General features: G+C 33.3%; 2 protein-coding genes and 1 long non-coding RNA gene across 4 annotated transcripts; 1 reads left to right on the top strand and 2 right to left on the bottom strand.

Moving 5' to 3' along the window:
- Positions 1-4,174: 4,174 nt before the first annotated feature.
- On the bottom strand, positions 4,175-6,385 carry LOC122142413. Its single transcript, XR_006158585.1, has 3 exons — positions 6,334-6,385; positions 4,559-4,646; positions 4,175-4,237 (listed from the first exon to the last, which is right to left on the bottom strand). It is a non-coding gene; the product is annotated as an uncharacterized LOC122142413 (long non-coding RNA).
- A 105-nt stretch (positions 6,386-6,490) lies between these two features.
- si:dkey-98f17.5 (uncharacterized protein LOC569123 homolog) lies at positions 6,491-16,277 on the bottom strand. Its single transcript, XM_042757260.1, has 9 exons — positions 16,061-16,277; positions 15,363-15,474; positions 14,769-14,862; positions 12,660-12,714; positions 9,617-9,757; positions 8,079-8,239; positions 7,628-7,726; positions 6,801-6,946; positions 6,491-6,713 (listed from the first exon to the last, which is right to left on the bottom strand). The coding sequence occupies exons 1-9, from the start codon at positions 16,173-16,175 to the stop codon at positions 6,491-6,493; spliced, it is 1,146 nt and encodes a 381-aa protein (XP_042613194.1). The 5' UTR covers positions 16,176-16,277.
- A 1,121-nt stretch (positions 16,278-17,398) lies between these two features.
- On the top strand, positions 17,399-23,762 carry LOC109068169 (V-set and immunoglobulin domain-containing protein 10-like). Of its 2 annotated transcripts, XM_019085021.2 has the most exons (9): positions 17,400-17,710; positions 18,070-18,366; positions 19,097-19,402; positions 20,432-20,716; positions 21,491-21,772; positions 22,251-22,364; positions 22,450-22,462; positions 22,614-22,750; positions 23,127-23,762. In XM_019085021.2, the coding sequence occupies exons 1-9, from the start codon at positions 17,659-17,661 to the stop codon at positions 23,210-23,212; spliced, it is 1,572 nt and encodes a 523-aa protein (XP_018940566.1). In that variant the 5' UTR covers positions 17,400-17,658; the 3' UTR covers positions 23,213-23,762. The 2 variants fall into 2 exon arrangements, with proteins under 2 accessions (XP_042608909.1, XP_018940566.1); XM_042752975.1 differs by lacking the exon at positions 21,491-21,772 and having other exon boundaries at positions 17,399-17,710.
- Positions 23,763-24,037: the final 275 nt, after the last annotated feature.

Here is a 24,037-nt window from a genome sequence, read left to right as displayed (position 1 = left end):
AGATTTTCCATGGTTTAAACGTGTTGAAGCAAAAGTGACAGTTCAGACTTGTTTTCAATGTTGTTTATTATAAGAAATATAATAAGTAAATCAGCATATAAGAATAATTTCTTAAGGATCATGTGACACTGAAGACTGGAGTAATGATGCTGAAAATTCAGCTTTGCATCACAGGAATAAATTACATATTCAAATATATTCAAATATAAAAAGTATATATAATATATAATATTTCATAATATTGCTGTTTTTAACTGTATTTTTGGTCAAATAAATGCTCCCTCAGTGAGCATAAGAGACTTCTTTCAGTTTACGACACAGAGCATGAGAAATTCCCCATTACAATGAGTTTATTTTTGCCTCGTTCAAAAGCATTTACTCTTAATTCAAGAATGTTTGTGCAACCTGGCAAGTGTGGAAACATGACCTACATTTTTTAACACCGTGTCTAACATAAGACCTGCACCAGTGTTATTTTAGGATTGTTAACATACTAAGACATTTTTATTTTGAATTAGCTTTAATTTTTATATTTTTAGTTTTTATTTTAATATTTTTACATTTAAATTTTTTTTAGTATTTTTTTTTTATATTATTAAGTTTATTTTTATGTCCGTTGTACTGTTAGTTCAATGTACGGTTTTTGAACTTGAACTTTCAAATTTCCATTTAGTTTAGGGTTTTCACCTAATATTTTTTATTTAATTTCAGTTAACAAAAATATTTGTAATAGTTACGATTACATGATTATAACCTTGACACAAACTCCTTGCATATTAACCTTCTTATCTAGAATAGTCGGTAACTGATGTTTACAATTTTTTAAATGTTATTTTTATATTACTATTTAATTTGAAATTATTTTGATTTTAGTTTTAGTTTTTCAGTTAATAATTTTAATACTTCAGTTTGAACTTTCAAGTTTTTCACCTAATATTTTATTTTATTAATTTATTTTATTAGCTTTATTTCATTTAACAAAAAATATTTTTAACAGTTTTGGTTAATGATTATAACTCTGACACATACTACTTGGATTTGAACCTTCTTAACTAAAAAGGACATTGACCGATTTTTGAAATTCTGCATTGACAAAGGCTCACAGTGAGGATGTGATCGGTTTAGCAAACTAACAACAAAAACTCAAACTGAGTATATCAAAAGCTCAGCACAGCAAGCTTCTTGAGTTTTTCTTGCCAAACTCGGACGATCACCTGTAACAGACATAGTCTTAGTGCTGCAGCTGCAGTTGGTTAAGTGGGACGCTAGATGGGAGCACCTGGGCCATGCCGAGGACATCGTCCCCATGAGGTGGCACCTCTCTGGGCCTGGATCCGTTCACAGCACTAACAAATGAGCCATAACTGGTTTTTAACCCTTTGTTCTAGACGGGACAGTTCTCTCTCTCTCTGTCTTGTGGGTTGGTCAAATCTTTTGCATGAAGCATCTGCCTGTACACAATGTTCATGGGAGAGCGGTTAAGGGGAATTGTCATATTTTATTTTGTACATGTAACTTTGTATATAGTTGTTAACTGAAGATACATTAAAACAATAAGACTGCACTTTTTCTACTGAATAGCCAGGCTACAGGAACGAGAACAGAGCTGATGTCTGGCTCACATCAAAATATGCAGCTTCGCTTGTGGCAGTTTGTAGATGTAGAGAGAGCAGATGCATGATAATTCATATGCATTAGTTTTCATTAAGACTCTCCCAAAGGATCTTAGTATGGGATCATTATTCAGGGAAGGTAACAAGGTCCATATGTCAATGTCTATGAATATAAATCAAATATAAAGTACTGTATGATATAGTATTGTCATACAATCACAAATATATAGATATACTTTGATTATAAGAAAATGAAGCCTGTGAAATGATTTTTTTTTCATTGTGACATTATTTTAATAACATTTACCCCAAATTCTCATTATTGTAATTCAAAATAACATAAAAAAAGTATGTACAAATCATAGCAGGATTTGTTGTACTGTATTTAATAATAAATCATATAAAAAAAAATTCTTTCTTAGTTTAATATTTTCTGATTTTAATTTTTAGTGTTTTACATATATTGCAGTTAAGATATACTATATTTGAAGATTTAAGACTCTAAGATATACTATATTTGAAGATTTAAGACTCAAGTAACTGCTGCTGAAAATTCAGCTTTGCCATCTTTTATTTATATATATATATATATAATATAAAAGTTATTTTAAATGAGACTGATTGCTGCTAAAAATTACATTAAATATATAAATATATAAATATATATTATATATATATATATATATATATATATATATACATATATACACACACACATACACACACACACACACTTTTTATTTTTTTGTTTGTTTTGAGGGCATTATTTTCACTAGAATTAAGCACATTCTCCCAAATTCTCCTAACTTCAATGTTTCACTTATTACTGTAATATATTACTCTAGTATATCTTTTAAAACATTATTTTCTTTATGCAATATATATATAGATTTTTTTTCTTTTGTGATTTTGCGCTGAACTATGGCCTGGGTGTGATATTGACAGGCTTCATGAATCACTGAATCTTTTATTTAATTCTCCCGGCCATCAAGCATTTCAAGTTGAAATTTACAGTAAAATCTCCATAGCAATAAAGCGATACTGTCATTTTGAATGTTCTCACCCCAAACTGAAGCATGACCCCGTGCACCAGGACTGGCCTGAATCACTTGCTGACCTTTAACAATTACAATATACCTCTTGCTCATGGGAACTGTGGTTGCCCTGCTAGTAAATTGCACAAGACAACAAATATTTAAAGCTATTACTTTATCTATAGAAATGCTCGTATTATAAGAGGATTGTATTTTCTGACTAATCGTAAAATGAGTAATTCATGACAGACTGATTGATTGTTGATTGTATTTTTAGTTTGTACTCAATAACGAATGCTTTTCTTGTAGCTCTGACCTCCTATAGCTTTTCTTTGGTACTAACTCAGGGAATGGAGGTTTCAGTTATATGGGACTGGTATTGGTGGATTAAAAAAAAAGATGAATAAATTTGTTGCTATAACATTTTATTGTGCTGCTTGTTCTTTCAAACATACTTACACAAGAGCAGCAATTAATTTAGCATAGTATAAGACAGTGGAATACAATGACAGTGGGGTCAATCAAAGACCTTTTAAAGCCTTAAATTTAAAACATGCATCAATAAACTATAAAAAAATAAACAAATAAAAAATTATTAAACACTAAAATTTCAATCCCTAAAAACTCATTTAAACAAAACTTAATTAAAATTGCAGCCCTAAAAGGGCATTTTTGCAACACTGAGGTAAATGCATTAAAAATCAAAAAAATACAATAAAATGTAATTAAAATAAAATAAATATATAATAAAATGAAAAAAGAAGCTTATCAGTGCTTGATTAAAAAATTGGCTCTCAGGCAGTATGCATCTACAAAAAAAAAAATTCCAAAATGATTCCACCATGCACGAGTGCCTACCTTATATATAGATGGGTAAAAAATTGGCTCTCAGGCAGTATGCATCTTCAAAAACAAAAATTTCAAAAAAAATGTTGTATTCAGTAATCAATGCCCTAGGAAAAAAAATGCTAAAATTGTAACATTTTAGGTAGCATCACTACAAAAGAATCGTTTTAAAACCATATTTAAACAATGTATACATAGGCAAACATGCAACAGTACATTCACATAAATATGTATGACAGGAAGACCTAAAGTTAGTTGAGTGCTTTTTCTGTGACTGCTGGGAGAAATTCCTCTGTGTTACATTATAAAAAGTAGAAATTTCACTTAATCATAGAAACACTGGGTAAAGAGTATACGAGGTTGAATTGGGTACCTTTGGTTTCTCCCACAGTGCTCCTGGAGATCAAAACAAAGCATGATAACTAAAAACAATCAACATAGAAAAACTAGCTGGTGTCAGGAATTTGCTATTGGCTAAAAACAGTTAAAAATGATTCATATTGAAAAACTAGCTGGTGTAAGATAATATCGAGGTCATGTTTGTATATCACATTTTGGTCAACAACATATTAAACAACAATATCATATTACACATCAATGACATATCAAACAACTATAAAGGCAACTAAGATCAGAAAGAATGTTCTCAAGAAAACTTACTAAAAAAATCATAATCAAGAACAGCTTCCTTCAGAAATCATACTCTGCAGCACACTGGCGAAGATACTCCTCATACAGCTTCCGCTAAAATAAAGATGACAAATATTACAAGATTAAAAGACAAACATTCTTTGAAATCCTTCAGTTCTCTCACATCTCTGCTGAAAAAACTATCATTGAGGTTAAAGTGGTTAGCTGGTCTCACTGGTTAAACTGCTCTGTTTAATGGTTTTAGTTTTGCTCTGAATTAACACAAGAACAAACTATATTAAATTGTATAACACAGTTATAAAAAGTAATATTAATACCTATATATAATAATGTACAGTACATCTTTAGAAAAATGAACGGCTAAATAAACAGTGTTATTATGATTTTCACAATGATGCTTAAAGTACATGGTACCTTCTTGGATTTGACGATATCCTGGATGTAATCGCTGTACTCTGCCAGTTTCTTCTTCTCTCTCTTAGACAGCGTCTTACTGCCCTGACTGAAGGAGATCAGTAGCATTTTAGAAGGCTTTGCTGTTTCTATGCTGACCAAGACTGCCATTAAAAAAACTACAGAAATCAGCTCAATTAATTGAATTACAGTAAGTGGCACCAGTACACTAAAAATGTAATTAAACACTAGCAAATCATTTTCAGATTGCATCTTTTAGATCAAAATCTTGATATCATTGTACAGATACTTTGCTGCTTAATCATTGACATATTATTAAACGGTATTGCTGTGACCCTGGACCCATGCGAAACCAGTCTTAAGATCGCTGGGGCATATTTGTAGCACGATTCTTTAGACAAAAACACTGTATGTGTCAAAATTTATTGATTTTTCTTTAACAAAAAACCTTGCTGACCCCAAAATCATTAATGACATTTCAGTAAAAGATCATTGTTCCATGAAGATATTTTGTAAAATTTCCTACCATAATTATATCAAATTACTTTACTTTTTGTGATTAGTATATGCATTGCTAACAACTTTAGTTGGACAACTTATAAAGATGATTTTCACAATATTTTAGATTTTTGTCGCACCTTCAGGATTGACGATTTTCAAATAGTAATCGTATCTCAACCAAATTCTTCTTCTCCTATCCTAACAAACCATGCATCAATGAGAAAGCGGCATTGAGAGCAAATCTGCTGCTTATTTATACATCTCAGTTTTGAGAAATTGACCCTTATGACTGGTTTTGTGGTCCAGGGTCACATATATTAATGGTACTTTAAATTCTGGTTTTTAAGCGTCTTTCTCTCAATAAACTCCTAATCTGCTGCTTATTGATAGTAAGAAGTAGTAGTAGTAGTAACCTAATGCCAAAAACATACCAAAAATAACACAAAATAAAAAAACACACAAAATAAAAACAAAACAAAAATAAAAACAAACAAAAAAAAACAGTACATAAAATTTTAAAATAATTTATACATTTTACATTTGATAGAAAAATCTAAAACCTTTTCTGGTAGAATCCCTGAGTGAGAGTAGGTTATAAAAAGCTTTCAGCTTGCTACTGACAGCAAGTAAGGTAGTTGTTTATAGTAGTTATGTTTAGGTATTAGGGAAGGTTAAAGGATCAAGAATAAGCTCATGCAGAATCTAAAGTGCTACCATATTAATATACACCAATATATATGAAGGAGATGCAGTGTGATGCAGGCAGGTCATTATTTTTTCAATTCTGTTTGGTGACACTAACTTGACCTTTCCAAATAGTATGTAAAATCGTAAGCATAATGCAAATGATCATGTTTGTCACTAGACCTCACTACATGCATATTGAATTCTGTGAGTGTTGTCTTGTGAACAAATTTGGTTATTTTGCAGTTTTTGAACTAACAGTATGTAGAAATGTATTTTTACATTGTGAAAGTGGAGAAAATGATGTAAAAAAGCTTAATATGTTGCACTGGAAAAAGTTAAGTCATTGTGGAATATGTTATTCCATGCTATATGCTCTATTGTACATTGATTTTTAATTGTAGTATCTGGCTATTCCATACAGAAAATCTGCATACTGTATACAGTACATACTGCACTGTACACTGTTGAATAAATAGCTCTTCCAAAGCCAAAGGATAAAGTGTCAAATAATTAAAAGTAAATAATGTAAGAGTTATGGTGCCCCCTTGTGACAATAAAACAAAACATTTAGAGACAATTTTACTCACCGTGCAAAATACTTGGCCAAGAAGAACATAAAGTAGCACAGAGCACCAAAGACAAAAACAAAAACTACCAACCAACATTAATCAATCCACACAAAAAAAAAAACAACCACTAACAAACAAACACACACAAATAAAAAAAAAAAAAAAAACAATTCACTTACCTTTGATTGGATCTTAATCTCCAGAAAACATGAAAATGAGAACATACTGTGGAAAGGTTGAGCGTTTTAGCCAATCCCTCTCCAACAAGAGTGTCCAGTTCCTCTGGAGCGAAAGTGCTGATGATGAAGCTGAGGATGAAGAGCGACGGAAGAAAGATTCCCACAACTCCACACAGGAAAGAATTAAAACGGTTGCTTTTATTACTGCTCACATTCATCCTGAAGGAAGACAAATACATGCAAAGCTGATAAATATGACATATATGAGCTCATGATGGGATATAGTGTGGATGGATGGATGTGTACCGGTCCTGTTCCAGTGTATGGTTGATGGTAGAGATGATCAGGTTACAGTCTTTCTCCAGCTGGTCAAGTGTTTTTTGCACTGCCTGGTTTATGCTCTTCTCAATGGTCTCACAAACCTCATCAATCTGGTTGATGCATCTGCTGGGCTGCACACACAAACACACAAAAACAAAACTTGAATCATTCACTTTATCAACTATAACCATATTAAAAAAAACATAACAAACAAAAATTTAAAGCAAAAAGTGGACTAAAAAAATATAAAATTTTAGAATAGATTTTATGGTCATTACCAACAAAGTATGCATATTGGCATTAAGAGCATTGCCATTGAAAAAAAAGAACATTTTAGGATGTGAACTGCATTTTTAGCAGATTAAAAATGTTGAATGGTGCTCAAGAAATGTTTTTTTTTTTACTAATATCAATGTTGAAAACAGTTGTGCTGCTCAATATTTTTGTGGAAACCAACATTTTCAACAGCATTTATTTGAATATATTTGTAACATTCTAAACATCTGCATTGCAAATTTTGATCAATTTGTGTCCATGCATTTATTATTCTTTTTTTGATCGGTAGTGCATTATAAAGCAGCCTGAAATCAAGTTGATCTTTTATGTCTTATTAGCATCAGTCCATTCTCTTTTAAGCTGGGCTTTTAAGAGAAGTGTCTTTGCTGACAGACAGAACTAATTAATGTAAATGCTGCAGAGAGACATAAATCCATTTCCTCTGACACAGCAGTGCAGCACGGGCAGGCTTCCATTACTCATGTCACTTCTAGGAGGAAAACCATGGACAGCAATCTGCTCCCATCATCTCTTACTTTTTGAGGGTTGGGGATGTATATCGTGGGCATTTCGAAGCCACATTTGTTGAGACCAGGTCTCCTGCACAGCTCTTGAACAATCTGCATCATCACTCGCTGTGGAAATAAAATCAACACCAACACCGACTGAGACATTTGACCTTAAGATGGGTTAATGCTAAATAGGTTTAGAAACCCCAGAGGATTGGATTTGTAATAGCACCTGTTTGGCTTCCTGTCAAAGAACAAACTATTATGGCAAGAAGGTCAGGAGTAGATTGAAGTGAGACTGGAAATGACCATATTAAATTTATAAGTCCAGATAGTTCCAGACAGAAATATATCAGTTTACTGAGGTAAGATATTTTTGTATATTTATATTGACTTTAAGGGCAGTGGAGGTGTGCACACACACACACACACACACACACACACACACACACACACACACACACACACACACACACACCTGTCTGTCCGTTTCTCGTCCAACCTCGTCAGCTTTGCTCAGGTAAAAGCGCAGTTTGTCTCCACACTTCTCACTCAGCTTCTCAACAATGTTCAGTGTACGCTTGCACAGTGCCTGTCCCATCGGGTCAAAAAACACAAAGATGAGGTCCGCCTGCTCACCTGAAAATACACAGATATGTAAAATGTGAATAAAAGTGTTACTCTAACATTTGTGTGATTTAATTTAGGACAAAAAAACAAACAAACAAAAAAAAAAAACGTTATTACTGGTACTTGTCCATTTTGTTTAGAAAAATCATTTTAATTGGATTGAAAAATTAATTTTGTTCCTGTGTTGACATATTGGAACAGGAAGTTGGGTTTGGCATACTGAAGAGCTTGTCTTTTTTAAAAACAGAAATATTTTTTTCGTCCATTGTCTCTGACAAGAAAGACTGTACATTTTAAATGCTCCTGATCATTTTAAATTATCTTAACAACTTTCTAGATAATTTTAAATAATTAAATGTGTATATCCATTATTATTTTTATCAGTGTTGATATAGTAGTATTTATATACTATTATAGTATTTATTAATATTTTGAATTAGTTTTTATTTTTATATTTTCAGTTTCTATTTTAATTTTGTTTTAGTAATTTTATAATGTGCTTTTGTCATCTTTATTCTTATTTTTTATATTTATATTTATATTTATATTTAGCTTTACTTTATTTGTATTCCTGTTTTATTATTTTAAGTACTTAAACATTTCATTTCTGCTAGTTCATCTAGCATCACTCAGATTTATTTCATTAATAAAAACTAATTTTTAATAATTTTAGTTAGCAATATCTACACTGGTACACAAATTTAACATGAAGTAAACCAACTAAAAGACAAAAAAACTTTCAGAAGCATTTGCCTTAGAAAAAATGGTTTATCAAAAGAGTAAAACTAATTTAAAATCAGTTTCAGATGATAGATCCATTTCAGGTTTTGTGATGTATTCAAGTCATATCAGAAAGATCATATTTACAAGTTAAACACATGAACACCAACACAAAGTCGTAATTAAGAGCAGGAAATTTTGAACTTTCTTCAAGCCACGAGTTTCTGAGTTGGCGGTGTGTCAGTGAGAAAACGTTGTACGCAGTGCATGCAGCATCTGTATTGTAGGTGAATTTGTTGGAATTAATTAAATTTTTATAATCTGTCATATACAATAAAACTAAGTTGCACTAAAAAAGACAGTATTATACAGTTGTACAACTCCATAAAGTGAATAAAAACAAAGCAAAAACACACAGATTTACATTCTTTGCTTAATATTTTGTAGAAGTAGAGTTTAAAAATGTGGATACTTTTTTTTTTTTGTAGAAAAGGTGCATGCATGGTCATCTTGCTCCAACCAAAGTTACTTGAACACACCTGATGTAGTAATTACAGCTTGTCAACTCTTAAATATGAACTTGAAGGGACTTGAAAACACCATTGGAGTCTCTTTCAAATGAGCTGATGACCTGAAACAGTACAAAATGAAGAGATGCAGCCTTACCAAAAGAGGTGATGGCACTGTTGACATCAAAAGGGTACACCATATCTCCATCCACCAACCCTGGAGTGTCCACAAACGTCACCAGGCTGAACTTCTTCTGTTTGGAGGTGGAAATCTCAGCACTCAGGTAATCCGTGACACCTACAATATACAACTGCAGGCATTTATAAAACTGCGCTGGTATTAGAACACAACCATAATTACAAAAACAACATTTATAACAAAAAACTAAAATTCCAAAAGTATAAAACAACAGCTGATCAACAAAAAACTTTAATGAAAAACATGTTCATGAATTCTGATTGACTCGTCCAGTTTTCTTGACCACGCCCCCTCTGGTGGTCCGTTGTTATGGTTACCCACAACAGCTCTTCAACTGGCAGCTTTAAGGTGGAGCCACATAAAGCTAGCCAGTGAAGAACGACTGTGAAGTAACGCCAGCTGGCCAATATTCACATGCTAAGAGCTTTGAAAGCATTTGTTTTATACAAATTTATCTTTTAGAAAGATTGGTGTTTCAGTCACTGCATCACACCATGCCTGCTTTATGGTTGCTTACAATTTCTGATTTTAGCACGCTGATGTGGAATTGCTCATTTTTTGGGGGGTGGTTTCTTAGTCAAATATTGTTTTTTTTTTATCATCCGCCAGGTGAAAATCACAAGTTAGATTGTTTAGAAAAGTAGTCACACCTTGAACCTTCCTAGTAACTACATGATTCATCAGATGTTTCTGCTACCTTCACATCTGCAGTTGACACTGAAGCTCTTTCAGATAGTGACTGCAGGAGTGTAAGATCTCACACAAACCCGTCTTGTTCTGTCTCATCAACATTCAACAAAGGTGCACCAACACACCCTCAAATCTCTCTGTCCATCTCACTCTGTCTCTTAACTGCGCTCTCTCTCTCATTTCAGAAAATACTCTGATTATGAACATTATTGTTCAGAGGTTTTGTAGAAAAGCTTAATATTTCTCCTATTACTTAGGATACAGACTACAGAGCTATAAAATGAATGTGGATGATAAAATGTATGATTGTTCTTTACACTATATTATAGATTTTTCTTTACACACTACCATTTTCAATATCACATGATCCAGAATTGTTTTTATCATTATTAATCAAAGACTGAAAACAGATGTGTTGTTTAATATTTTTGTGGAAGCTGATACATTTTGTTTTTCAGAATTCTTTGATGAATTGAAGGTTCAAAAGAACAGCATTTCTGTAAAATATTTTCTGTCTTCATTTTTGATCAATTTAATGCATCCTTGCTGAATAAATGTATACTAATATAAATAAACCTAAAACTTTTAAAAGGTAGCATATCCATGTAGTTACTTTCATTCCACAGGTGCTACGTAAATAAAATTAGATGTAGTCATGTGCATGCGGTAGGCTCAATAACCAGGGATTATTAAGGGATCTTTGAGTCTTTTTAAAGGTGAAAAAGTAACTGGAGAAACACGTCTCACTTTGCTGCCAGAAGGTGGAAGGAGATACTGAGGGATCTAGTCCACTGGGGAAAAGTCAAAGGTCAAGAAAGTGCTGCGTCATCCCCAAACCGCACAGCAGCACCACTGCAGAGAGACCCGAGTCATGATGATAGTGTCAAAGTTATTGAGATAAGACAAACCAGCCAAAACCACACCCAAACAATGCACCAATCGCAAATCTCATTATTCTTTCCTACACAAACCCACATCCTGAAAACCAACAGTCGTTTAAAACCTTCAATGCGACACATTATAGACATTCCCCAGGAACATGGAAGACAACTGCAATATGCTCATGCTCATAAATTTGAGTAAACCAAATAGAATGAAATTCTGAAAATGGTGGTTTGTACTTACAATAAATAAGATGGTTTTACTGTTTAAATAGTATGTTTTAAGAGTACATGTCATAATTTTGTATCTGACTTGAAGCTCGTAATATGCAATTGCTATACAAAATGCTATTTTCATTCCATATTTTTTTCCTGTTGTTGACTATCAATTGTATGTTCTCTGTAGCAGTAATGTGGGAAGCCATTTCTCTCTGTCTATCCCACTGATGCTGCACTGTTGTTAATGTGAATGACTCATTCTGGTTCTCTGCACCGGGTGAACCCACACTGCCCACTGAAGGAATACTGCACAATCAGTCTGACACAACCAAACACCACACAAACAAACCAAAAAACCACAAAAACAAACAAACAAGGACCAATCACTCACACAAAACAAAACCAAAAACACCAGCTGGACTCTCGTATTAACAGTTACATAAATACACAGCGAAAAGAATTAAGTCAGCAGAGCCAGAGGGAGTTTATCGAGGTGCATGTGAATGAGATGTGTTGCTATGTTTCACGCTCTCAGGCGGATACTGCGCTGGCTGTACATACGCTTGCATGACTCAGTGTGAGGTGTTAGTCATAGCTGTAGATGCTACACATTTCCCTCAACCCAAGTCTAATTTAGTCTAATTTTAGAGACTAATCTCTTTAAAATCATGCATAATAGTCAGTTCCAATGACCTAATAAGAACCCCCTTTTTTTTAATTCTGCTACCATGTGACACTAAACAACGCCTAGTAGTTGTCATTTACTCTCAGTCGATATGCATGGCACAGAAGAAATATTCATATTAGATAGGCAAACATGAATAGTTGCATATATGCACAGAAAAAAGGTGTGCAAAACTACAAAAATGAAATGCAATGAAAAAGTGAAAAGTAAAATAATAAAAAGGTCATTTGAAGCCTGTACACACACACACACATACACACACACACAAAAAAAAAAAAAATTAAAGGTTCTGAAATATCTGAATCATATTCATAATATATATAATATAGCACACTAACATATTTTAAAGGGACTGAGACATTAATAAATAGAACAGATTCTACGTTCTAACATATATTAAACAATTATATATATGTGCGTGTAATTATACGTAAATATAATAACACATATATATATCAATCTTAGATTCAAATTTCCTACCTTTGAACTAAAACATATATATCAATCTTAGATTCAAATTTCCTACCTTTGAACTCCAGCAGAGGTCTGAAATGCGGGTAGAGGTGTAACGTTGCATTTCCCTGTGAGGAAAAAAAGAAGCAAAGATGTTGATAAAGGAAAGATCAGACACATTTAAAGAGAAGAATGTGGTGTGAAGTCAGAAGCCAGGCCCCGCTGTAGGGAGGCTCCCTAGTCTTCCTCTCTTTCTGCTCTCCTCTCTCTTTCTCTCTGCAGGCTGGGTGATGGTGTGACACTCTCGGCCACGCTGCAGCTCTCTTCCTGTTCTGCTGGTAGGCTCTCCTGTAAAGAGCTCATAATCCTTTCATATCACTCCTTTACCGTAATTGCATTACTCACGTTGAGGTCTTCACAAGACAGAGAAGGAAAGAGAGAGAGAGAGGGAGAGCCCTATATGTTAAGGGAAAAAAAAGACACTGTGTCTTTAAGACAACCCCTCTGCTTCCAGAAGGAGCGACTGACTAAGCTACAAAAACACAAACAACACACACACATGCATGCATGTACAGTTTTCCCTCTCGCTCTCTTAAGCAAAAACAGTCGTTTTGTCCAGGAGAAAAGAGAAAAGCCAAAGCATTTCCTCTTACAAACTTTTGCATCCCTTTTTGCATTCTGCATGTAGACACAGCTCAGATAATTTGGCTTTCAATGAGAACTTAAATGATAAATGCTTGAATTTATATCGAAATATTTGGCTTTTTGATATTTTCAGCCCTTTTAAAACTTTTTATGGAAGAATCTCTTATGCTCACTAATTCTGCATTTATTTAATTAAAGTTTAAGTAATAAAAAAGTAATATTGTGAACTATTATTATTTAAAATAACTGTTTTCTATTGAAATATATATTTTAAAATGTGGCACTACATAATATTATTATGGAAAATGTGATGAATTTGTTTTTTATAATTCTTTGATGAATAGAAAGTTATAAAGAAGAGCATTTACTTGTGTGTATATGTATGTATATATATATACAGTATATATATATATATATATATATATATATATATATATATATATATATATATATATATATATATATATATTATATATATATATATATATATATATATACATACATAAATGACAATTCAAAATATATATATTATTTAGAAAAATACAACAATTGAAGACAACCTTTAAGTCACTTTTGATCAGTTTAATGCATCCCTTCTGAGAAAAAGTATCCAAAAAGTATCCAAAAAGTTTACTCGTTCAATTTCTTAATAAAAGTTGTGAAAATCTGTGAAAAAGTTAAACAGTCTATATTTCCTCTCTGTTTAATCAAATTGCTGTCTATTAAAGATTTATTTGTTTCTGTAGATCTATGCTGCCTTAATCCAAGCAGTATTTTACTGTATTCAAATTCATTCCAAAGAATTTCCTCCTCAATCAGCAGAAAAAAATTCCAGAGATTTTTTGTCAAACGGATTTAATCTAAGCCTACAACATTTTTATTGGTAGCTAAAAGCCAACAAACTGTTCATATTCTCTTCTTTAAAAGTTCTGTCTCTGTATAAACACTAAAGCTGGTTTTCACAGCCATCCTGAGATCTGAAAAAAGGTGTCCTTAAAAACTCAAATAAGGGTTGCTTCAGAAAGTCAGCTAATGCGTTTTCATTTGATTGATCTCTTTGCAGCTCTTTTTATTGAATGACACCCAGAGAAAACCCTCCGCTGGTCAACATGTGACCCATGAGTCATTATTATTAATTGCCCCATAATTAAAAGCACTTTAACTACTCATTTGTTTCTGTCACATGACTTTTCCACTCATCCACCATATTTATGACCATCAGAAGGGCAAAATAATGGCAGTAAATAAAAAACACTATTCATCTTTGTATACCTTTGTATACATGCATTTCTTCTCCTCTGCTGGTATTTGGAGATGGACTGTGCATTAAATGTATATAATGTTAGCTGAAGTAGAGTCTATGCTAACTTGAATTCTGTAAAATGTATTATGGAAAAAGTCAGTTGACTGAAACAGATGAATATGCGCACTAAAAAGGTAATCAATGTACCAACCATTTGCACAGAGTGTAAACTGTTCGTCTTAAGCAGCTTTCTCACAATAATCTGCTTTCTGGTGTGCACAAAAAACTACTCACTGTTAGTGACTCTCGTTTTCTTCCACTAGTTATAAATGTGAAGCCTTGTGTCTCAATGGCAACACCTGTCTTCTGTATGTGCTCCTCCACATACCTGAAAGACAGATTTCATTTGAAACATTTTATCCTCACATTCATATACAATTTTTTAGAACTATGGTTGAATGCAGTGGTTTGCAACCAGGGGGCTTCAAAATAACTTAAAATGATTTTCATTTTAATTCATTTTATGATTTCTAGACCTGGAAAATCATGTAACTTAATAAAATCTTAAAATATCATAGGCATTTTAATATTCAATGTATATTTTTGTAGTTATGTCAATCTTTAAAATAGTTTATCAGGTAGAAATTGTGAGTCAAACATTTTTTTATTTATTTAATCCTTGTCCTTATTCATAATCCTTCAAATTCATAATTACAAAAGGGGGCCTTGGAGTCAAAAAGGGTAAGAGGATAAGATGTTTGTACAGAAGAACAAAATCAAGAAAATAAAACGTCATTCTCATCAGTCAGTACAATCTTTATCTCCAGATCTGATTCTATGAAATCGTTTAGGGATGCAATGTGTTTTTGATGTGAGAGGTGTGATTACCAGTTAATAAAAGAGCTTTTTCCAGCAGAATGGTTTCCCATAATCATAACTATAATCTTTTTCCGTGGCGGTAACAGCCTCACTCCCAAACTCTCTGCAATTTTCACCAATCCTGTTAAAAACGTCCAAACAAAAGGAGTTTTATTATCAGTAGTACATGATGCCTTATTGCTTTTCAGCAATGATTCAAAGAGAATAATACTATGGAACTTTGATGCTACTGTTTTATACAGTAAATGTGCATACAAACATGCAATTTGCACCTGAATATACTGTAACTGTATGTTGCTGCCCTGAAAAGGACATTTCATATTGCATAATAGTGGATTTACATATATTGTACTATAACTGTATATATTCTGACACATAGACTACAGTAGTGTGACATGCAGAGACAACTGGTCAACACAACCGTGTCTCAAATCCCTGTGAGCTGCCTACATAGTTATGTTGCCATATCATGAAGTCCAAAACTGTCTGGGAGGTAACTTAGGCGTCGTGTTAAGTTGGTTTTTTTTTTTTAGACACAGTCAATAACACAACTTACGAATGAGTGACTAGTGTAACTATAACTAACAGCATCGTTTGAGGATTGAACTTTCAAGCTGATTTGTACCATACAATGTTTCATAATGTTTTCGATCACAAAAAGCACAAATAGCAACATGTGTTTACATACGAATGCTGGCGTTATTTACCGTTGTCGATGTCGATATATAAAGTGTGGCATTCTTTCAGTATTCTTTCACTCGGAGATGTAATGGTCGATTCCAGAGGGTTTGCTACAGCTCGCGGCTTCTTACAGCCTGACATGTTGACAGTCTGGAGGACTGATTTTCACCGGCACCAAAAGCAGGGGAACCAAAACAGTGTCGCACACATGCACAGACGTCAGAAGTGTAAAGCTTTGGCGCTCTCTAGTGGAGGTAATGTTGAAACGTTCCAACAGAGAATGGAACGCCTTTATATGAACAGACTTGACACGTTAGCTAATGCTAGATATTAGTAGGCCTATATAATAAAAACAATTAACATAACATAACCTGTAACATAACAATATAAAATAAAATGAAAACAATAAATACTACATTTTTTTTTTATCCATTAGTGTGGAAACATTTGCCTTTGGCTTCTCACATACGAAACAAAAAAACAAATGGACAAATTATGTAAAAGAAATATAATTATAAATCTAAAATAACTGTATGTATTATTATTTTTATTATTTAAAACTTATTTAAATTATTTTAAAATTATTACAAATATTAGCCACAGTAAAATATAGTCATTCATTCATAAAGTTTGTTTATTACTGTGTTTACATGAATCATTATTGAAGTTACATTTTGCACGTGTACCATGTGTTAAACTACTTGATAAACATAGTATGTATTTATTTATTTAGTCATTTATTCAAATAAATAAATAAATAAACATCGAGATCAGTAAGTTTATGTACAGATGTGTGCATTTGTGTACTGTATATGCAACTGTAAGTAAAAAAAAGAATGTATTTACATATTAGCTAAAGTATGTATTTCCTATGGAGGGCCAAATTACAAAAAAATAAATCATTTAAATAAATGTTGAAATACTTAAATAAATCGTTTAATACATAATTAAATACATATATAAATGCATGAATCCATATTTATTAAGGCTGTCAACCGATTATTGTTTTTTTTACTAATCCAATTAATCGCAAAATACATTTGACTGTGAAAATACCCACAAAATATTATTTAGATAGATAGATAGATAGATAGATAGATAGATAGATTATTTATGCATTTATTTATGTATTAATTATTTATTTATGCATTTAACGATTTATTTATATATTTCAACATTAATATTTTAATAATAATACGTAAATAATATTATGGGATAATTTACCAAAATACAGAGGGCCATTGGCCATAGTATAATACAGGTCTGGTCTGAACCGGTCTGAACCTAACGTTGCACCGCGCTTGCCTGCGTTAAATGCGGTGTGTGTCTCTTTAAGAGCGCAGGTGAAGGGTGTGGTCAAAAAAGAAATTTCAAAGTTTCCGGCAAAGCAAGCGAGTAAACAGGTTGAAGACAGACATTAATCAAACGTGACAAAAAATATACAGGATTCGAATCCCAAAGCGAGTTTAGAACAGTCGCGATTTAATCCTAGTAATTTCCGGTTATTTATTTAATTCATAGAAAAGGGTTTGATGCGTTTGCCGGGAAACAAAAGGAAGCAAGCGAATTTGCCAAGGAAATATTTTATCCCATAATCTGATTGGATATCCTTACAATTCCAAAAATGATAATATCTGCAATAGTTCTGCATCTGCTTCTTCTGTCACATCAAACTGGTGAGCTGACAGGGAAATCCATTCTGGTTTCACTTTTATATGAGATGTTATGCTGAGCTATTCTTATGTATTTTATATAGATACTACAAAGTCATTTGCTATAGTGTTTACATGGTTCTCCAGGGAATTTTCAAAAATACCATGGTACATGTTCAAACCCCATGGAAGTACCATAGTACTTTTTTTGTTAATGAACTATTGTACAGAATGATATTGTCATGATACTTCAAGATCTGTTACCAAGGTTTAACAATTGCACCGTATTCAAAAAACATGGTATTACCACAGTACTTTTGCTGCATGTTTGTAAGTGATCACAGTACTGCTTTAAACACATTTCTCTGTCCTTCTTCCTGTAGTTTCAGAGGAGCAGGTGCAGCGGTATGTTACTGGAGAGAAGGGTGAGAATACTACACTACAGTGTCTTGACCAGCCAGTTAATGCGTCTTCACTTCTTTATCGTTGGAAGAAAAATGGGTCTGTTCTTGTAACCCAAAACCCCTTGAAGCCATCAGAGCATCTTTCCATTACAAGCAATGGCTCTCTTTGGATCAGTGGCCTTCTGTATATCGATGGAGGCCAGTATGAATGTGAATCCCAAACAAAGGATAACAGCTCATGGCAAACCCTCTCAAACATCCTGCTTCGAGTTGCAGGTATGGTGCTTTGGATATCTAAATCGTACTAAAACGACAAGTGAGATCTTTCTGTGAGATCGGGAGTCTGACTTCAAACAGGTTTTTCTGGTTTAACTGCAATGCATGAACCTAGAAAACCGCCACCATGTGACTGAGATGCGTAGGATAGACATCATGCATAACGACTAACCGAACACAACAATTACAATTACGGTGTAGTTCCGCTTTAACATTTTTAAAAGTTCAAAAGTGTGAGGTCAGGAAGATTTTTGAAATAAAACGAATATTTTTCTTTAGCGAGGACTCTTTAAATGAATCAAAGTGATTGTAAAGAAAAATCAGTTTCAAATAAATGCTTTTTTAAAACCCTTCTATTCATCAAAGCAGTGTATCACATTTACCACGAAAATATGAAGCAGGTACAACACCAGTTTTCAACATTGATAATAATCAGAAATGTTTCTTGAGCAGCAAATAAGCACATAAGAAAATTCTAATAATGTTACACTGATATTTTTACTGTATTTTTGATTAAATAAACCCAGCATTGATGATCATAAAAGCCTTTAAAATCTCATTGAGCCCAAACATTTGTATGGTGTGTAATTGAAAGTCAAAATGTTCGTTTGATGTGTAAAATTTAAGTAATCTGCTGTTCATTAATTCTGAAGTTCTAAAGAAACATTTTTGAGGATGGTTGAAATGTTAAATGAATAATTATTGTTCGTACATTTGTATTATATTTCAGAGGGTCCAACTAGCGTCTCACTGGCCGTACAACCAGCAACTCTCTTACAGAATGGAACATTATATGTCAAAAAAGGCTCAGATGTGTATTTTAACTGCTCCAGTGAGTCTTTTCCCTCACAAAACTTGACGTGGACTGTTGAAGATTTGGCGCTGGACAGTTATGACAGGGCATCTGGGAACAATTCGTTCCTTGAGTTCTCCATAAAAAACATCCAACCAAGCGATCAAGGGATATACAGCTGTACATCCCAGAATACACTCTCCAAGACAACTGCGAACAAGAGACAGGAGCTGCTAGTTTACTGTAAGACATGTTTTGTGATGGGAAATGTAAGCTCATTAATGATTCTTTGAAGCAACTGGAGATAGTTTTTGTTGTATTTGGTTCTTTCAGTTTACCTAGACAATGAAAAAAATATTTTCAGGTGCCATTATCTGTATGGATTTTGTTTTGTTTGTTAGATCTGTGCTATATACTGTATGCTTTAAAGGGATACTCCACCCCAAAATGAAAATGTTGTCATTAATCTCTTACCCCCATGTCGTTCCAAACCCGTAAAAGCTCTGTTCGTCTTCGGAACACAATTTAAGATATTTTGGATGAAATCCTGGAGGCCTGTGACTGTCCCATAGACTGCCAAGTAAATAACACTGTCAAGGTCCATAAAAGGTATGAAAGTCATCATCAGAATACTCCATCTGCCATCAGACGTGCAATCTGGGTTATATGAAGCAACGGGAACACTTTTTGTAAGTGAAGAAAACAAAAATAATGACTTTATTCAACAATTCCTTTGTCAACGGTCTCCTCTGTGTCTCTCCATATCACCGTATGCTGTGTATGTGCTTCTTTATCATCCGCTGCACAAGCATGCGCTGTTTTATTTTAAATCAAAGCTAAATACACATAGAAACAGTGCATCCTTGTGGTATGGATTACACGGAAGAGCATACACAGCATACAGTGATATGGAGAGACACAGAGGAGACCGTTGACAAAGGAATTGCAGAATAAAGTTGCTATTTTTGTTTTATTCGCTTACAAAAAGTGTTCCCGTCACTTCATATAACATCAAGATTCCACATCTGATGGCAGATGGACTATTCTGACGATGACTTTCATACCTTTTATAGACCTTGACACTGTTACTTATTTGGCAGTCTATGGGACAGTCACAGGCCTCCTGGATTTCATCCAAAATATCTTAAATTGTGTTCCGAAGACGAACAGAGCTTTTACGGGTTTGGAACGACATGGGGGTAAGTGATTAATGATGACAATTTTTATTTTGGGGTGGAGTATCCCTTTAATTGTCTCTAACGTCTTTTTCAGATGCTCCGGAGAGTCATCCAGGGTGTAGTTGGGAGATCGTAAACGAGCCATTGGATGTCTTGTTCATATGTAGCTGGTATGGAGGTTACCCTGTGCCCACTCTGGACTGGCATGAGGTCCTTGAAGAACATGTGATAGCCAAGGGTCCCACAGTCAACTCCACATCCCAGGAGACAGAACGCTTGGAGGTCCATGTGAATGGGTTTATACTGCACAGCGGAGAGGAAGTGAAGTGTATTGGACATCATGTGACTGGAGTGGAGAAAAATTGCTCCTTTAAGCTCAGTAAGACCATTTTTTTTGTCTTAAGACATCTTTTAATGAGATATTCCTTCTGTATTTTTTTTTACCTTTCTCAGTGTTTTTTTGAAAGAAGAAATGAATATATTTTTTCAGCAATTGACAGTTAAGACGTTTATGATGTGACCAGAAATGTACATTTAAAATAAGTGCTGTTTTTAAAATGACTTTTTATCAATCAAATAATCCAGAAAAAGGGTATCACAGTTTCCACAAAAGGCAGCACAATTTCTTTCAGCGTTGATAATAATAAATGTTTCTTGAGCAGCAAATCACATATTAAAATGATTTCTGAAGGATCATGTGACACTGAAGACTGAAACTAAAAATTCAGCTTTGTCAACACATTACATTTTTAAAATATTAAAATCAAACTCAGTCTGTAATAAAATGGAATAATATTTCTGTTTTTCTGTATTTTTGATCAAAAAGCAGCATTGGTGAGCATAAAAGACTTCTTTCAAAAACATTATAAAAGTCCTACCGACACCACAGTTTTTTCTAATCTACACCTTCAGTCCAGTTTTTGTTTGAATAACCAGTGTTGTGAGTTTTGGCCGGGGTTATATGTGTCCAAAAAAAAATCTATGAAACTTCTTTAAAATCAGCCACTATATGTGCGGTTCTTTTGAGTTTTGATCTTTAAACATTCCCAGAATATCACAGCTTGAGTTTTTCGAAGCTCGTCGTCATCATCTTCCTCTGCACTTCTGGCTTAATTGACTAAATTTAAGTCATTATATTTAATGTGTCTTCCAGAGAAGCCATATCCCTTAGGAGATCCCATGGTAACCGCTTTGGTGGGCAGCAATATCACCCTCAGCTGTACTGAGACCGATTCAATGCCACCAGCTAAGACTGTCTGGATGCAAAAGGACAACAAAATCATCAACACCACCTCCAAATATATTGTGTCTGATAATAACCCCAACTACAAACTCACTATAATCAATGTAACTAAGGAAGATGCAGGGATCTACTACTGCTACAGTATAAACCCTCTTGGTCCAAAAGAACTGGAAGTGTATCTTACTGTGAAGAGTAAGTTAGAAACTTGAATGTTTCTCCATACTTATTATTCTTTTTTATATACTGTATAACAAGAACTCTTTTATCCCTAGTTAAAACATGTCCAGATCACATTTGAACTCAAATTCAAAATAAAATGAATAAAGGATAAAGAAAATGAAACCTATTTTTAGACCATTCCTATTTTTCGCACAGACAGTAATATGTCTGAATGTTTTAACTTTTTTATTTGCATTTAAGTGATCTTATGATTTCAATTGTTTAAGAATGGAATGCATTTTTAAAAAAATACATCACAGGTCAGATCTGGAGATTCAAATACTAGTGATGCTAAAGCTATGCATGAATGTGAACAGACGAGAAGTTTCTGACATTGCTCTGTAATACCTCTCCCTTTGCAAAAGTATTACACAACATCCCCCACATGAACTTATTCCCTTTGTAATTAAAGAGACTGTGTGTAATATGACTGTTTAATCTTTGTTCTTAGCTTCTGCAGGTAATAAAGGGGCCATGGTTGGTGTCTTTGTTTCTGTTTTTATAATGATGATTGGAATCACTATTGGTGTGACAGTATATTCAAGGCGGGATAGAATTTGTATTGGTAAGTATTTTTACATACTTAGCCTAAATAAAACTCTTTTTATAAAGATACTTTGTATAAATATATATATTTTTTTCTTTTACAGGTTTAGGATTTAGGTAAGTATGACCACAAAACATTACAGCTCATTTATAATCAAAGTAATATGTCTGCATTATTCCAAAGTAGGAGTTTATTGTCTTCATACATACTATAACATGCGCTGGTAAGGATGTGTGAAGCTGAAGTATTGTAACATTTTCTTTCTAGTCATTTAGATGATGACACAGGGGATATACTGAGTTTAGTGGATTCAGATGAAGAGGAAATTTTCCATGAAACTGAACTCCCTCCGCTGTCAAACGGACATGCTACCACACTTGTAGAGATTCACAGAAGACCATCCAGTAAGTCAATGGTGTCCCGAATATTTAGACGTTTGTGACATTGTATCAAAAGGAGTTTGTTTTGAAAGAATTGGGAACTGGGAAATTTTATATCATGATGAAATAACAAAAGCAGGGCAAGTTTGAAAAAAAAAATACTCTTTTGATATATTTAAGTTGAAAACCCTGGAAATGTGATATAATTGTAGTTGTTTTTTTTTTTTTTGTCTTTGTAAAAATGCATTAAATTCAAATAGTTATCAAAAACAATTCTGTATTGAATATATTTTCTCTAGTTATGCTCAGCTCTGAAATATTTAGTGTTTGGTATTGATGATAAATTGTGGGTTTTTTGTACTTTCGGATTTGCTGAAACGAGTGTGTGTTTATTTTACAGGTGATCATGGAGATAACGCAGACAGTACGGTACAACGTAACGATCAAACACATCCAGAACCAGCACAACAGACAGAAGACTGTTAGTTATCAATTTAAATGTACAGAAAATCAATTCTTCCAAATGGTCAGCTCTGCTAAATTATCTGTTTGTGTGTTTTTGTGTGATATTTTCCTTGTATAATATTCCAGCAATCTGTGTAAAGTCTAAAGGTCTTAAACTCATTTTAGAGGCCCTGTTTTTATTTTCAGTATTAGTTTTTAACATACTGGCCTCGATTCATGAAATTAAAACTTTTACTACACCATGCTACAGTATGTCAGTGAACTGTTACAAAATGTTATTGTTACTTGAACTGGTTTGAATGATGCTTTCTGTAAAATTGTAGGGGTGAATCTCAACAAAATATGTCTGGGTTATATTTCATGGCAAAATATTAATAATAAAAACCCTCAATAATATGAAGCCTATTTTGTACCATTGCAATTTCTTTGCATTGTAAATTAATTTTCATTTCAGATTTCCCTTGTATTCTCATTACTGTAAAACATCCAGACATTTTACTAACTTGTGTGTTTTGCAATTTTCATTTACTCAGTGGTGATTTCTTGTAATAGAGTAATTATATTGTCCCTATATGTGTGTGTCTGTGTTTGTGTGTGTGTGTGTAATCTATTTAAGCCTAAACTGAAGGCAGTACAACAATCTCTTTAATAATAAGAGTTGGGGGTGTGCTTAAATAATGTCTATATACTGTACAAATCAATACTTAAACTAGCATTAAATGGCACTATGAAATAAAATGTATTCAAAGCTGTAAAAATCACAATACCTGAGATGTAAATGACAAGTATAAAACACACCGTAACGCTGTAAATATACGTAGACACACCCAAGTATGTACTGTACTC

Source organism: Cyprinus carpio, chromosome A5, assembly GCF_018340385.1.
Source record: "Cyprinus carpio isolate SPL01 chromosome A5, ASM1834038v1, whole genome shotgun sequence".
Lineage (NCBI taxonomy): Eukaryota > Metazoa > Chordata > Actinopteri > Cypriniformes > Cyprinidae > Cyprinus > Cyprinus carpio.
Note: the sequence above shows the minus strand (reverse complement) of the source record. Positions and strands in the feature narration are given on the sequence as shown.

Excerpts from the sequence above, each read along its gene's own strand:
- si:dkey-98f17.5 (XM_042757260.1), bottom strand. The coding sequence starts at position 16,175 with ATGTCAGGCTGTAAGAAGCCGCGAGCTGTAGCAAACCCTCTGGAATCG. Across the intron at positions 15,475-16,060 it reads ATATATCGACATCGACAACG|GATTGGTGAAAATTGCAGAG; the intron begins GTAAATAACGCC and ends CGTTTTTAACAG. Across the intron at positions 12,715-14,768 it reads GAAAACGAGAGTCACTAACA|GGAAATGCAACGTTACACCT; the intron begins GTGAGTAGTTTT and ends TTTTCCTCACAG.
- LOC109068169 (XM_019085021.2), top strand. The coding sequence starts at position 17,659 with ATGATAATATCTGCAATAGTTCTGCATCTGCTTCTTCTGTCACATCAA. Across the intron at positions 19,403-20,431 it reads ACAGGAGCTGCTAGTTTACT|ATGCTCCGGAGAGTCATCCA; the intron begins GTAAGACATGTT and ends CGTCTTTTTCAG. Across the intron at positions 20,717-21,490 it reads AAATTGCTCCTTTAAGCTCA|AGAAGCCATATCCCTTAGGA; the intron begins GTAAGACCATTT and ends TGTGTCTTCCAG.